Raw genomic sequence first — 13831 nt, 5'->3', positions numbered from 1 at the left:
CACATTGTATCTGTTTTTTTTTACTAATATAATTCATATTTTTTTCTTTTGATCTATTTTAGGGCTTTTGGTCTAACAAGGGTAATATTCATACAATGAATTTCATTACAATGACTACAGATTGTTGCCTCATATGCTCATGTGAGACTCACGTGTGCGTATGAGGGCGTAGGCGGGCTGGCTGATGTCGTTGTTGTTGGCGTTGCGTTTGACGGAGAAGGTGGAGATGTTGTACAGCAGCCCGGGCTCCAGGCCCTGTAGCAGGTGGCTGGAGTAGCGGCTCTCCAGAAAGTCGCTCTTGCGTGGGCCACGGCCTATGGGCGCGTAGGTCACGGCAAAGCCACTGAGGGCACTGCGCGAGACGTCCACCTGGTCCCAGCGCAGCTCGACCTCGTCCTCCTCCACTCGCAGCACGCGCAGCCCCGATGGAGGCAGCAGGTCTGGGAACAATGGTATGAAGCATATGCTGAAGCTTCTTTCTGCTTCTGGGACCAAAGTAGCTCAGTCTGACCTACGAGCTGCTGTTAAATTGCCAATTGCGCCAATAGTGTCATTTCAGTTGTTTTGTGGCAAATAATATTCATTTCTTAAAATAACCTGGCCGACCTTTCTCACAGTCTTTGCCTGTGTGACCCACTCTGCAGGAACAGCTGTAGTTCCCTCTCCTGTCGCTGCGGCAGGAGCCCCGGTTGCCACAGGGCTGCAGTACACACGGGTTGTCCACTAAGGGACGACAAAGACCACACATCCTGAGGAGAATTTACACTCGGGCAATGGGCATTTAAATGTTATTTTATTAATAAAAAAAATGATCATGTCATTTTTAACATTGTGAATGTACTGAAATAGGCACATGGCGGTTTGATCACTTTTATTGAATACAATCAAGTTGTATATCTGGATTAGTCAAAACTGTAACTGCACGAGTGGTTTAATGTGAAGAAAATATTCATTTTAAGACATGGGACACATAAAATTTAACTGAAGTTTTCCAGCTTTCTGGGACGATTTTACAGCCTAAACTGGAATTAAATTACGCTTAAAAAAATGCAGCATAAACTGAACTCACACATTTGACAGCGGTCACCGGAGAAACCTTCCTTACACACACACAGCTGGCTGCGTCTGTAGACGTGACACACACCACCGTTCAGGCATGGGTTGGACACACACGCATCCTGTGCTGAAAACAACATGATTATGTAAAATTAGCATCACTAAACATTTTGGTTGCATAAATGAAACACTGGCACTGGTTTACATCAGGAGTACCTATCTCACAGTTGTCCCCACTATAACCTGCCTGGCAGTGGCAGAAGTAGGAACCCGGCTGGTCTTCGCACGTTCCGCCGTTCTTACAGGGCTCGGACAGACACTCATCTAGGTCTGAGAACACAAACACACACCCATATTACAACACATAAACCCATATCAACATTTACACACACAGAAACAGACAGTGCCGTACAAATCTAAAAAGCTCAAGCTCAGCTCTCAGCTCGGCCTCACCAGTCTGACAGCGTGGACCGCCGAATCCCTCCTCGCACTCGCACAGGAAGGAAGCCACCCTGTCCCTGCAGCTCCCCCCATTCAGACACGGCTGGGATAAACACTCATTCAGCTCTGCGGAGACGAGAGACGTCCATCGAATTAAACACGACACCGTGGTGGCCAACGCACTGTACCCACTGTAAAAATTACTACTGCGTCCAAAGGCCTATACACCTGCTCGCATGATCTGGCAACCATATTTACCAGCAAATACTTACATTTACACTTTTTATGCCCACTCACAAAACATTTATATCAGACGGCATATAACTAAAATGACAACAACATACGTAAATTCACAGTCATCTGCATATCGGTGTGGATTCCGATTTGGCGGACAGGTGCACATGAATACCTTGTAATGTACAGATATTTCTGCTCAGAATTAAAGAGCTGTCACTTTAGGTCAAGTTACAGGTTGGTCAAGCCTCACAGACACACACATGCGCACATACACAGACACACACACACCAAGCCCATCCAGAGGCTGACTACCGCAGCTGGCTCGGCACATGAAAGGCGCGAGTCGTAACTGCGAATTGGCTGCTGAGTGACACTCGCTGCTGGACTGCAGTATATTGCCTGTGCCACCACAACAAAGGCCGACAGCCCGGCTCTTTCCCTCTCTCTGCCGCACTGGAACATTACGACTCCCCACCACACCCTTACGCCACCCCGCCCTTATGCCCCGTCTCTCTTTTTCACAGAAGATATAATCCCCTCCATATAATCACAACTGCGCTCTGCCAGGGCAACATTTACTTAATGGACCTCAGGGATCCTGGGGTGTGGGTTACGATCCCAAAGCAATAAATCGTGGGCCGTGCGTGTGTGCATGTGCATTGTGTAAGTGTGCGCAGATTCTGTGCATGAGTAAGGCAGACTTTAAGTGTGTGCGTAGTCTACACAGAAAAAAAGTGTGTGTTATGTACCCTCACACACAGGAGGCTGGCTCCAGACTCCCTGTCTGCTGCAGATGCTCTGCGTGGTGCGGGGGACCGGGGTGAAGCCAACGTGACAGATGTACTGCGCCACGGACCCAGGCAGGGTGAAGGAGAACTGGACCTCAGCATGTTTCACCTGAGCGGGATGTCCACAGTCCGGCCCTGGTACACGCACAGCAAACTCAAATATTATGCAAATGCACACACAGATTAAGTAAAAAGAAATAGAATGCCCCCCCCATGCCCCCAATCACCCAACCACAAAGGGAAAAAAAATATGAGATTTAAAACAGACACAGTATATTTACACAGACCCACTCATTTAGCCTGTAACAGATACACAGATGGACTTCAAAGGCATGGCTCATGCTGGCACACGCAGTCACACAGAGGAGATGTATAGAGATACATTTACACACTCATAGCTACACAGAGACATATACTCCCAACCAAGACTCCCACAACGTCAATGCAGCGGCCCACACGGACACTGTGCACCGCGATCAATCATCCCGGGCCTGCAGCCCGGAGATTTATTTCGACATACACCATCGTCTCCTTCGGCCCATTGCTGCTGCTGCTATTTGCTTACTAAACAAATTGGATTAATTAGGTGGTGTTCAATGTGCTCCGGAGAAATCATGCAGGACCTGGGTTCCATGAAATACTGCCCTCTAGAGGCCACCAATCTCTTGAAGCACAGGAATTAACACAGCAAACAACAATGTTTGTGCAATAATACATTATTGCAAAGAAAACTAGTCAGGAAAACTATTTTGTGGCAGTTGGTATGAATATAAATTTAGCAGTTTAAAAGTTATGAAAATGTAAATGGATCCTTTCTTTCACTCACAGTCACTAGTCAAAGTCACAGAGTTGGATTTTGCATAGCTGTCTAGAAACAGCTCTACAGTCATCGATAGAGATGTAAAACACAACATGAAATCCCAGTGCTCTACAACTTCACCATGTCCAGTGGCTTCACCAGATGAAGTTTTCAGCACACTCCAATGCCAGTGCGCATAAAACTACCAGGGTCGGGAAATACAGTTGCATGTAGACCCAGAAGACCCAGGTTCAAATCCCACTCAATACCATTGTGTCCCTGAGCAGGACACTTAACCCTAAGTTGCTCCAGGGGGACTGTCCCTGTAACTACTGATTGTAAGTCGCTCTGGATAAGGGCGTCTGGTAAATGTTGTAAATGTAAATGTAAATGTAAATGTAAATGTAAATGTAAATGTAAATGTAGGCATGTGGACTTTGTTGTCAACAAATAAAACAGATGAAAAGGACAATTATTAGAATCTTCCTGAAATGAAAGCTCTAATGAATTTCATCCATCTTCTATACTTGTTTTAACAGTGCTAAAAATTGAAGCATTCTGATGCGTAAATGTGACATTTATAACTGATAAAATAGAGCCCTTGGTCCTTTGCTGATGTTTGTCGTTTGTTTTATTCATGTTTTAGCAAATAATTTTTTTAAAACGGTGTGATTTGTGCTCATATTTCAGAGCTGGTTCTCATACTACATCACTTTCACAAGGATGGAGGGGTCAGAGGTCACTCACCTTCCTGTCTGGCTGATGAGTCCTGGCTGACCTCGCAGTGGCGCCCGCTGAACGCTGCAGTGCACTCACACTTATACTTGCCGATGTAGTGAAAACACGTGCCACCATTCAGACAGGGGTTGGATGCACAGGGGTCAGGCTTTCCTAGACACAAACAAGCACAGTGTGGGTCATGGGAGTGGGATATGCGGCGTAATGATAGATATGAACACAGCACGACTGCGATTATCACACGTGTGCACGGAACTGCGGGAACTGCATGGAACAATACAATAGTGTGGCGAGAATACCGTGGTCTGAGGGATGTGCAAACGCTGCTGTTTTTTTCTATGAGTGAAGCTGCTGAGCGTCCCCCAGCCAACACAGTCACAGTCGTTACGCAACAAGGCCAAAATTGCACAACTCTAATGCGGGACAGAGTTAGGAGTAATAATGATAACCCAGAGATGAAAAAGGCCCTCGGCCTTTGGAAAGCTGTTTTCATGGCACCGATTGGGCGGAAACACACTTCTCCAAACACGAAGAACATTGTGCATGTGAGTGAGTGAGTGTGTGTGTGTGTGTGTGTGTGTGTGTGTGCGTGTGTGAGAAAAAGAAAGAGGGAGAGACGGATACACAGCTGGCTTTTGAAAACTCATGGCAGGAAGCAGAACTGAGGCCAGAAGCATCACAAGGCATTTTAGCACCACTTACACCAAAAGTTAGTTCTGACCAAACAGTTTGATTGGCTGAGAGGAGTCTTGGGTAATTTATAGGCATAAATAACAGGTAAACGGTGGGATAATTACGTGCACACACACACACTAGCATGCGCACACAAACATTTAAACACAGAAGCCTGCAAACAAAGATGCACCAATACAGCAAATATAAGCACGCAATGGCAGACACGTTCGGGCCCATAAACCGCACACGCAACACATTCAGCACAATTAAAACCCGCACACACACTCACCCACTTCGCAGTGTTTGCCCGTGAATCTGAATGGACAAACACAACGGTAACTTCCCGATTCTTCTCTGCAGGAGCCACCATTGCGGCAGGGAGCCGACGCACAGGGACTCAGCCTGACTGAGGAGACAACACACATGCAGACACGATGAAGCAGCCGGGTTAGGGTACACCCGAGCCAGCGTGCGCGTTGGGGGGCTGGTACCTTTCTCGCAGTGCTTTCCACGGTAGCCATGTTTGCAATCACAGCTGTAGCCATCATCCTGCTCGTGACAGTAACCCCCATTCAGGCACGGGGAAGAGTCACAGACCGACTGGGGTTGTACTGGTAGAAACAACATACACACACACACACAGACGCTTGACTACACCCCATTTATTTAATATTTTCACAAACTTTCATATTTTTTACACCACTCACCATAGGAGTAGTAGTCCTTGTGGTCGATGTCGGACACACCAGTTTGGCAGGTGCACAGGTACGTCCCTCCGTATTCCAGGCAGGGCCCCCCCTGTGGGCAGGGCCTGGAGGTGCTGCAAGGGGTCATGGTCACCTCTGGCAAAAATGAACACACAGCTCAGAAAGCATGCATTCAGTGCAGAATACATCAGAATGTACTTCAATATGACTTCAGTATTACCTTAACAATCATTAATTAGCATTACAATTATTTGAGGTATGAATAAATAATAATTCACAACAAATTAGCACAAAGTCCCAGGCTCAAACCCTACTTACTACCATTGAGTCCCTGTGCAAGATACCTAACCCTGAGTGTCTTCACGGGGGACTGTCATAAATGCCATAAATGTAAATGTAAATTAGCAAGAACTTTTACAGGTATGCGTACTAGTACATATACAAAGGTACACATTTAGAAACTAGAATTAAAACCAGAACATTAAGCCATGGCATCTAATTTCCATTTAGAGAGCAGCAGGCTTTTCTTCAGAGCAGCAACAAACGTGTTCCATCAGGCTCGACCAAATGATATTTACTTGCTTGAGCCGGTCCAACTAACACGCAATCCAGCTGCTCAATTGCTTGGCAAAGACACCAAATGCAGCGTTTTTTTTTTTTTGTTTTGGTGGGGGGTGGGGGCGGAGATGTAGAGATTACACGGCAAGATTTTTACAAACTTTCCATGTTTGAGAGTGTTCCTCGTTAATTCAATAATCCTCTCAAAAGTTCTACAGAAATGACCTGCCGCACTGAAATCGTAAATGTGTGTTTCGTGACCCCAGTGAGTGTGTAGGACCGCAAAGGGAGTAAACACATACCAAACTGACAGTAGAGTCCAGTGAAGCGAGCAGGACATTCACATGTGCCATTCGCGTCTACACACACACCTCCGTTCTGGCATAGGCACTCCTCTGCAACACACACACACACACACACACACACACACACACAAAGCTGACTGTTTAGAGAAGGAATCGGTTCTCCCCACTACGCATAAACAGTCTCCGTATTCTGAGAAAGCAGCACGCTCTGCCCCTGAATGAGTCGAACAGGCGCGACTGATCCTACAGGAGGGCTATAGGTGAGCGGCGTGTGCGTCTTTAAAACTCGTTTAACAGGAGCGATGTTTAATTCATGAACGCGCTCATGTTCCAATTCTCATGACACCGCCAGGCGTTCTGTGCGTCTAAAGCACGGCACATGTTCACACAGGTGCCGATTTGAGGGGAAAACATGAATAAATGAATGAGAATCTTTTTTTGCGGGCATGTTTTGCTGCTCGACTTAATCCCTTTATACTGCGGTGAGGATGATCCCTGCCAGATCCCAACACCAATGGAGTGTATGAAGTGACAGCCATTCATTTCTTCTGGAAGTAGGTCATCCATCCCATGAGACAAGAAGGCTCATGGTGACCCAGCACCTCCTTGAGACACTTTATTGTTCTGGTCCATCAAGATATATGTGATATTTGCTGTTTTTTTTTTAACCATTTGTAGCCCATAACACCAATACAACTGGTGCCATGCAACATGGCTCGCAGCATTCCGAGAGCATCTCCTGTCTCTTCCAGTTCTCTCCCAGCATCTTCTTTATTGTTCTCGCCCATCAAATATATGTGATATTTATTGTTCTGTCTTATTGCATATGGCAGATTTTTTACGAGGAAATGTGAGCAAGATTCTGGCAAACCCTCCCTCCCTCACACTTACACCCCTGTCGCCGAGACGCATTCTGCACGTGTCATCCGTACAAATTGGACAGTTTTTGTTTTCCACCCCCACCCAGCCCGGCATAATTGCAGGCTTAGATCAAAGGAGGTAGCTGCATCACGGCTAAATTGCTTCCTTTTGAAGTCTGGGGGGGGCCCACTGTTACTTTTCTGATAATATGGAAAATTTTTGATCAGCGCTCATTTGCCCTGGAGGCGATTAATAGACTGTTAAATACCCCAGGGGCAGCATTCCCTGACCGGCGCTGGGGCCGGCGTCTTTGATCTCCGGGCCCCGTCAGCCACTCCTGTGTGCGAGTACCGCTACCTTTGGTGGACCAGGAGCATTTTTTTCCACTGCACTGTCCAAGTGAGCTGGGCAGGAAGGTATTTGGGAGATTTAAAAGGGTCTGCATAGGGGCTGATAGTTATTTCAGCACCAGCTCAAGGAGCAGCGTGAATGTGGAGTGGCTTGCAAACCATTAAAGGGAGCGTTTATTACTTCATATTCAAACCGTCATTTTCCCTTCACTTGTTGGCAGGAATATAGAAGACGAAATCAAACCTAAAAACGTAGATCAAAAGGAAAATCATGTAACAATGCGAAAATAAAGCAAGAAGTAGCACTGGAACATTTTCATCAATTTCACTGTAATCTGTTATAATAAGAGATGGTACTATATTTTATATAATTAAAATTTATTTAATTTAATTCCGAAAGATAAACCTTCATATCTGCGCTATTCATGACACATAATGAATGTAATATTGCAATGATTGTAGTGTAAAGCATTATCCATGTACACATAATACAAGTAATCCAAACATTAATACTGATGGTTTTGTGCTGATGATTATGAACTATTGCAGATGAACAAATAAACTGTAGTATAAAATGCAAAAACACACTCACTATTATTGCTTAAATCCAATTATTAAATTCTGGAAAATCTCTTGCCAGGCTATCCAGGGTTACTTTGTTATATAAAAATGGGTTAAACTGTGACACCAGAGTACTTCATGAAAGCTGCAGAGAAGTAAAGAGAAGCCCTGCATTCCTCACCTGTCCTTCATCTGCTGAATTATTCCCATCAGCACTGAGCCAGTAAAACAGGCCCCTTTCAAGTCTAGACAAAGGCACTTCCTCTTGTTGCTAAACTAATAAAAATAAAAGTGCCATAAAGCAATTATGCACAACATCAAGCAACTGCCATCGCCGGGTCCGGGCTGTAAACCGGGGCGAGGCCGCGTCGGCTTTGATAATTGCAGTCATCCGTCATCGCCGCACGCTCTTCCTAGGCAACGGGCCAAATTCCTGCGGCATCGTCCTCACGCTCCACATCACCACGGCTCATACCTGCTTACCGTCAGGCCACAGCCTCAGCCCATGGAGACGGAGAGAGGGAGGGAGAGAGCTGGAAGGAGTGCTGCTACCCAGTGTAGGTGAGACAGGAGATGCTCTGGGAATGCAGTTAGCTGTATTGCATGGCACTGCTAGTATTGGCATTGTATGTTAGCAATTGGCAAAGAAAGGTGATAAAGAAATGTATAAATTATAATAATCACACTTTAACCCTAAAATGTTTCTGTCATCATTGCTTCATGAATTCTGTTGGTTGAGTGTAAGCCCTTGAACCTTTTGTCTCATGCTTTACTTTTACCTGGTCGCTATAGTAACCAGGAGGACGAGGTCAGAGTAGAGCAACAGCACTGGATTGCAGATGAGCACAAGGCATTTGATGTTCCCTTTTCTGGATTTTAACCAAGAATTTATGCAATAATGTGCAGGCTTACCTGTTTGGTTTTCAGCTTCGGTAGAGTAATTGCTCTGCACTGCCGGCAGCTCTATAAATGACAAATTTTCAGACCATTACAATAGAAACTGTGGGCCTCCTTCATAATTCCAAACCTTCCACACCCTGACTCTTTGGGGTTTACCAAGAGAAAGTGTTTCATGTCCACAAAAGCCCTGCCACCGCTCATCACAGAGCTAGGCAGGCTGTTTACAGAAATTCAAATGGATGGGAAATCTGGAGCCGCTCTGGAAGATCAGGTCATTCTGACCCGGAGACGGAGCCATTAATATCTCCAGCCTCCGGGCCTTTGTTCGGTTATTATCAGCATATCCCAATATCCCAAAATGAGAAGAAACCAAGTAAAGAGAGAGCGACACACACATACTCACACACTCACCTGTCTCACAGTGTCTGCCAGTGAAGCCAGCAGGGCAGGTGCAGGTGTAGTTATTCACCAAATCTGTGCAGTCGCCTCCGTTCACACACGGCATGGGCTCGCAGTCATTTATGTCTAAAACGCACACACAAAAAACACACATTCGGCCCAGAGATTATCCGGGGAACAATTGTTTCATTTTGCATTTGGGTATTTCATTCTCTCATATCGGAAAACACACACACACACACACACACACACACACACGCACACACACAGGCTTCATTGACTGTGCAGCAGGGTCTCAGAGCGGCTCTGTTGCTCGGCACACGTATTGATCCTCAGTTTCGGGGTTCTCGGCAGGTGTACGCTTTCATTGGCCAGGTGTTCGGAATTAAGCGTAATCCGCTCTCATGTAGAAACACAAACGCCGAGCCAACGTTCGCTTGTCCAAAGCCCATATCCACTTCCAGCTCAGGTTTCATCAATAACCCACCGTCCGGAGCGGGGAGGGGGTACGCGGGGTCACCACCGCTTCTCATCGACGTCAAACTCGTTTGGAGGAACTGTGGGATGCTCTGGGACATTTAAACTGTCAGAGGGGGGTCGTTAACAAGAAAAACAGTCAAAGGTTCACGCTGTCAGGCCCCGACTGCAACCTGCCCTACGAAAGGGCTGCTCTGTGCGGCTTGCATTAATTGGCGGTGGCGAGTCGTTTGCCAGAAGCTTTGCAGTGATGGAGAAAGCAGACAATTTTGTCTCATTTTCATTTTCAAATCCCAACTCACCCGTCTTACACAGGACCCCCATGTAGCCCACCAGACACACGCAGGTGAAGTTGGCCACGCCTTGCACACACTTGCCTCCATTAAGGCAGGGGCTGTCACGGCACTCATCAATGTCTGTTGGACAACACACACACACACACACACACAGAATATTTACTCAGCTGATTACCATATCTGCCACTCGGCTCCGCTCACCCCGCAAGTATGTGCTGCTGGCTGTGAATGGTATTAAAAGCAGGGCCTGATACATCCTCACAGGCAGGACTGTGGGAACAAGGGAGCATAGCGGCCCCGGGATGAGCAGGAGGCGAAGGAGGGTGGACAGAGGCAGGGGCCTAATGGCACGAAGACCTGAAACAAGTCAACACTGGACCACGAACAAGATAAACCAGGAAATGTCTCTTCATTGTGACTGGAGCTTGAAGACGGTCAGTGTGTTGATTAAATGAGGAAAAATGCACCATGCTGGGGACAGAGTGACCGGGTGATGTTGGCAGAGAAAGGATTTGAGCAGAGCTGCTTTATACGGCAAGGTAGCCGAAAAATATGATTGCTTTGAATATAGAACATAAGATGCTATTTACATTTGAAGGAATCATCACAAAAATAACTTGATTCAGAACCATAGACAGTTCCTCTACATTCATCTTCAGTACAATTTATTAATGCTGTAATTAAATGGAATACCTATATGGCATTGGGGGACCGATAAGAATCTATGAATTGTGAGTACGTGTGAGGTGCATAACCTCTCGAATGGTGTAAATACCTGTCTCACATAACAGGCCAGTGAATCCAGGTGGGCACTGGCAGCTGAACCCATTGACCTTGTCGATACAAGTGCCTCCGTTGTGACAGGGGTATGACGCACATTCGTCCACCTCTAGCAGAAAAGATGAAAACACACACTGAGCGACTGTCGCAACCTGCCGGAGAGGAATTCAGACCCAAATGGATAGAGAACGGAAAAAAAAAACGGTTACTGGAAGGAATAGAGACAAAGGAAAAGGGGTTAGAACAGAGAGTCTGGGAGCTAATGACTTCACCAATGCACATTTTTAGGGAAGGATCCCTGCACTATGCACATTACAAGCAGATGTGACCAGGGAAATATTTGAACGGCTCTAGGGCTGTCCCCCTGGCAGGCATGCTGGAATCCTGGGTTTTTACAAGCAGACATGCACTTTCCTGGCGTGGAGGAAACCCTCAGGGCAGCTGGTGGCGGGAAGCTGGGGAAAGGGAGAATTTTTTTTTTTTCCTTTTGCGAGGAGACCAGGCCTCGCAAACCACATGCACCTACACACTCGCTCACCTATCTGGCAGCGGCGCCCGGTGAAGCCCGCCAGGCAGGAGCAGGTGTACGAGGGGTTTCCTGTGATGCAGTCGTCGATGCAGCGGCCCCCGTTCAGGCACGGCCGCAGGTGTGGGCAGACGGCGGCTTGAAGATGAGGAGCGAGAGGAAAGAAAGAGTGAGAAACGCTTTAAGTGAAGTTCTGGCTGTCTTGAGCTCCACGTTGTCGTCTGGATCCTGTGTAATTTTATAACGGAATTAAGCAGAGAGGGAATAACAGTGCTCAGTCCAACCATATATCTATCCAATAAATTTCCACAGTCACAATTTATCATATTCAAAGTGTATGCAGCATCTGTACTCTTCTATCCAGATTTTATCTCTTGTTTACTTTGACTTTGATATGACATGACTGTACTTTTCTGATGAATAGTGTTTGAATAGCATTTTAAAAGTGGTTTGCCTCACCCTTTTTAAGGTCTATAGATGTATAGATGCAGCAATAATAAAAAAAATCTCAGGTGCACAAGCATCACCTTTCTTACCCGAGTCATTGCAGCTCCCCACCTGAACGTGGGCGTTGTCAATGCGGAACACCCAGCGTCCAGGGTAGCCTACGTTGGTGGTGCTCTCCACTCCCACAATGTCATCAGTGCGTGACCCCGGGATGTTGAAATAGCGCCTACCATCACCGGCATTAAAACCTGCCTAGGGAGATTGGGGCATGGGTGCAAGGCTTTCTAAAACTGTAAAAAACACTTTCTATGCCTCTGTAAGTACAAAGTGTTATGCTTAGAATCATAGTATAAAAAATTGGCCCATTCTCCTTGTTCTGTTTTGGCCCATTCTTCCATGCAGATCTTCTCAAGAGCTGTGAAGATTTAGGGCTGTTGCTTGGCACAGATTCTGTATTGGATTGAGGTCTGGAGAATGGCTAGGCCACTCCAGAACCTTGTAATGCTTTTAACGTAGCCATTTGCCTAGGGATAGTGTGTTTGGGATCATTTTTATGCTGGAAGATTCAGCCACGTTTCATCTTCAGTGCTCTCACTGATGGAAGGAGTTTTATGCCCAGAATCTCATGATACATGACCAAATTCCTCTTTTCTTTAATACGGATCAGTCCTCCTATCCCCTTTGCAGAAAGTGAAAGTGAAGAAATTGTCATTGTGAAGCACAGCAATCACAGTACATGGTACACAATTAAATGTGTGCAGTGGTGGCCTAGCGGTTAAGGAAGCGGCCCCGTAATCCGAAGGTTGCCGGTTCGAATCCCGATCCGCCAAGGTGCCACTGAGGTGCCACTGAGCAAAGCACCGTCCCCACACACTGCTCTCCGGGCGCCTGTCATGGCTGCCCACTGCTCACACAGGGTGATGGGTTAAACGCAGAGGACAAATTTCACTGTGTGCACCGTGTGCTGTGCTGCTGTGTATCACATGTGACAATCACTTCACTTCACTTTTTTTAAATTTTTTTTTTTAAATGCATTTAACCATCACCCTTGGTGAGCAGTGGGCAGCCATTACATGCACCCAGGGAGCGGTGTGTGGGAACCTCAGTGGCACCTTGGCGGTTCAAGATTTGAACCAGCAACCTTCTGATAACGGGTCAGAATTCTTGCTTGCTTGTAGGTGCTAAATACTTATTTTGTGCACCATTATAGAAAAAATTTATTTAAAAATCATACAATGTGATTTCCTGGATTTTATCAACTATAATAAATATTACAGACCTCTCTTAATTTTTTAAGAGTGACAACTAGCACAAGAGGAGGGTGCCAAATACTGTTTTGCCCCACTGTATTACCAAAGGGTTCAATTTGCAATTAGTAAAATATGTAAAAGGTTATAAGGATGTAATTGTTTAATGAGGCAAGTGTAAAAATGTACTTAGCCCTTTGTGGCTGTGTGTTTGTCTGAGAGTTTTGAATTCAAACCAAAAATAAATTGCCAGGCATGTACTTCCTAGAAAGCAGTAATGTTCATCTGGTTATTTACATTAAATCTCCATGATCTCCGTTTCAAGATGGCGCCGGTGAGGTCGGCTGCCGTCACGACTGCTCCGACCAAGTTTAGTTTGTTTTTGTTTTTTAAACCCTCTTTTAACAACCCTACACCGGCAAATCTACCACCATGCAACGCATTAAATACAGTAGAGACACTCTTGTTTCTATTAGTATACAATGCACTTACAATACTCTGCGCTTTTTACCTTACTGCTCTTTTTCTCTTTTCTTTAAACATTGTAAAAAAAACAAAAAAAAAAACTGTAACTCATTTGCACACCTTCACCCTACCAGTTACACATATTTTATGTTAAAGACGTAAAAGTGTAATATTTGTTTATGTTTGCAATATTTGCATATTGGTTCATTGTTTACTTG

The 13831-nt window shown here is 45.7% G+C and overlaps 1 protein-coding gene across 1 annotated transcript in view; it reads right to left on the bottom strand.

Annotated features, from left to right (window-relative positions):
- sned1 (sushi, nidogen and EGF-like domains 1) overlaps window positions 1–13831 on the bottom strand; it is a 28892-nt gene that overhangs the window by 7693 nt on the left and 7368 nt on the right. Inside the window, exons 4-20 of the mRNA XM_028961357.1 lie at window positions 11991–12153; window positions 11467–11592; window positions 10924–11037; window positions 10155–10268; window positions 9388–9501; window positions 8989–9039; window positions 6302–6394; window positions 5442–5576; window positions 5226–5345; window positions 5024–5140; window positions 4069–4212; window positions 2484–2657; window positions 1510–1623; window positions 1273–1386; window positions 1070–1183; window positions 607–723; window positions 153–440 (exon numbers count right to left, since the gene is read on the bottom strand). Of these exons, the coding sequence (XP_028817190.1) occupies window positions 153–440; window positions 607–723; window positions 1070–1183; window positions 1273–1386; window positions 1510–1623; window positions 2484–2657; window positions 4069–4212; window positions 5024–5140; window positions 5226–5345; window positions 5442–5576; window positions 6302–6394; window positions 8989–9039; window positions 9388–9501; window positions 10155–10268; window positions 10924–11037; window positions 11467–11592; window positions 11991–12153 (2212 nt within the window). The remainder of the gene's footprint in view (window positions 1–152; window positions 441–606; window positions 724–1069; window positions 1184–1272; window positions 1387–1509; window positions 1624–2483; window positions 2658–4068; window positions 4213–5023; window positions 5141–5225; window positions 5346–5441; window positions 5577–6301; window positions 6395–8988; window positions 9040–9387; window positions 9502–10154; window positions 10269–10923; window positions 11038–11466; window positions 11593–11990; window positions 12154–13831) is intronic.

The sequence above is a fragment of the Denticeps clupeoides genome, chromosome 19, assembly GCF_900700375.1.
Source record: "Denticeps clupeoides chromosome 19, fDenClu1.1, whole genome shotgun sequence".
NCBI classification, from domain to species: Eukaryota; Metazoa; Chordata; class Actinopteri; order Clupeiformes; family Denticipitidae; genus Denticeps; species Denticeps clupeoides.
Note: the sequence above shows the minus strand (reverse complement) of the source record. Positions and strands in the feature narration are given on the sequence as shown.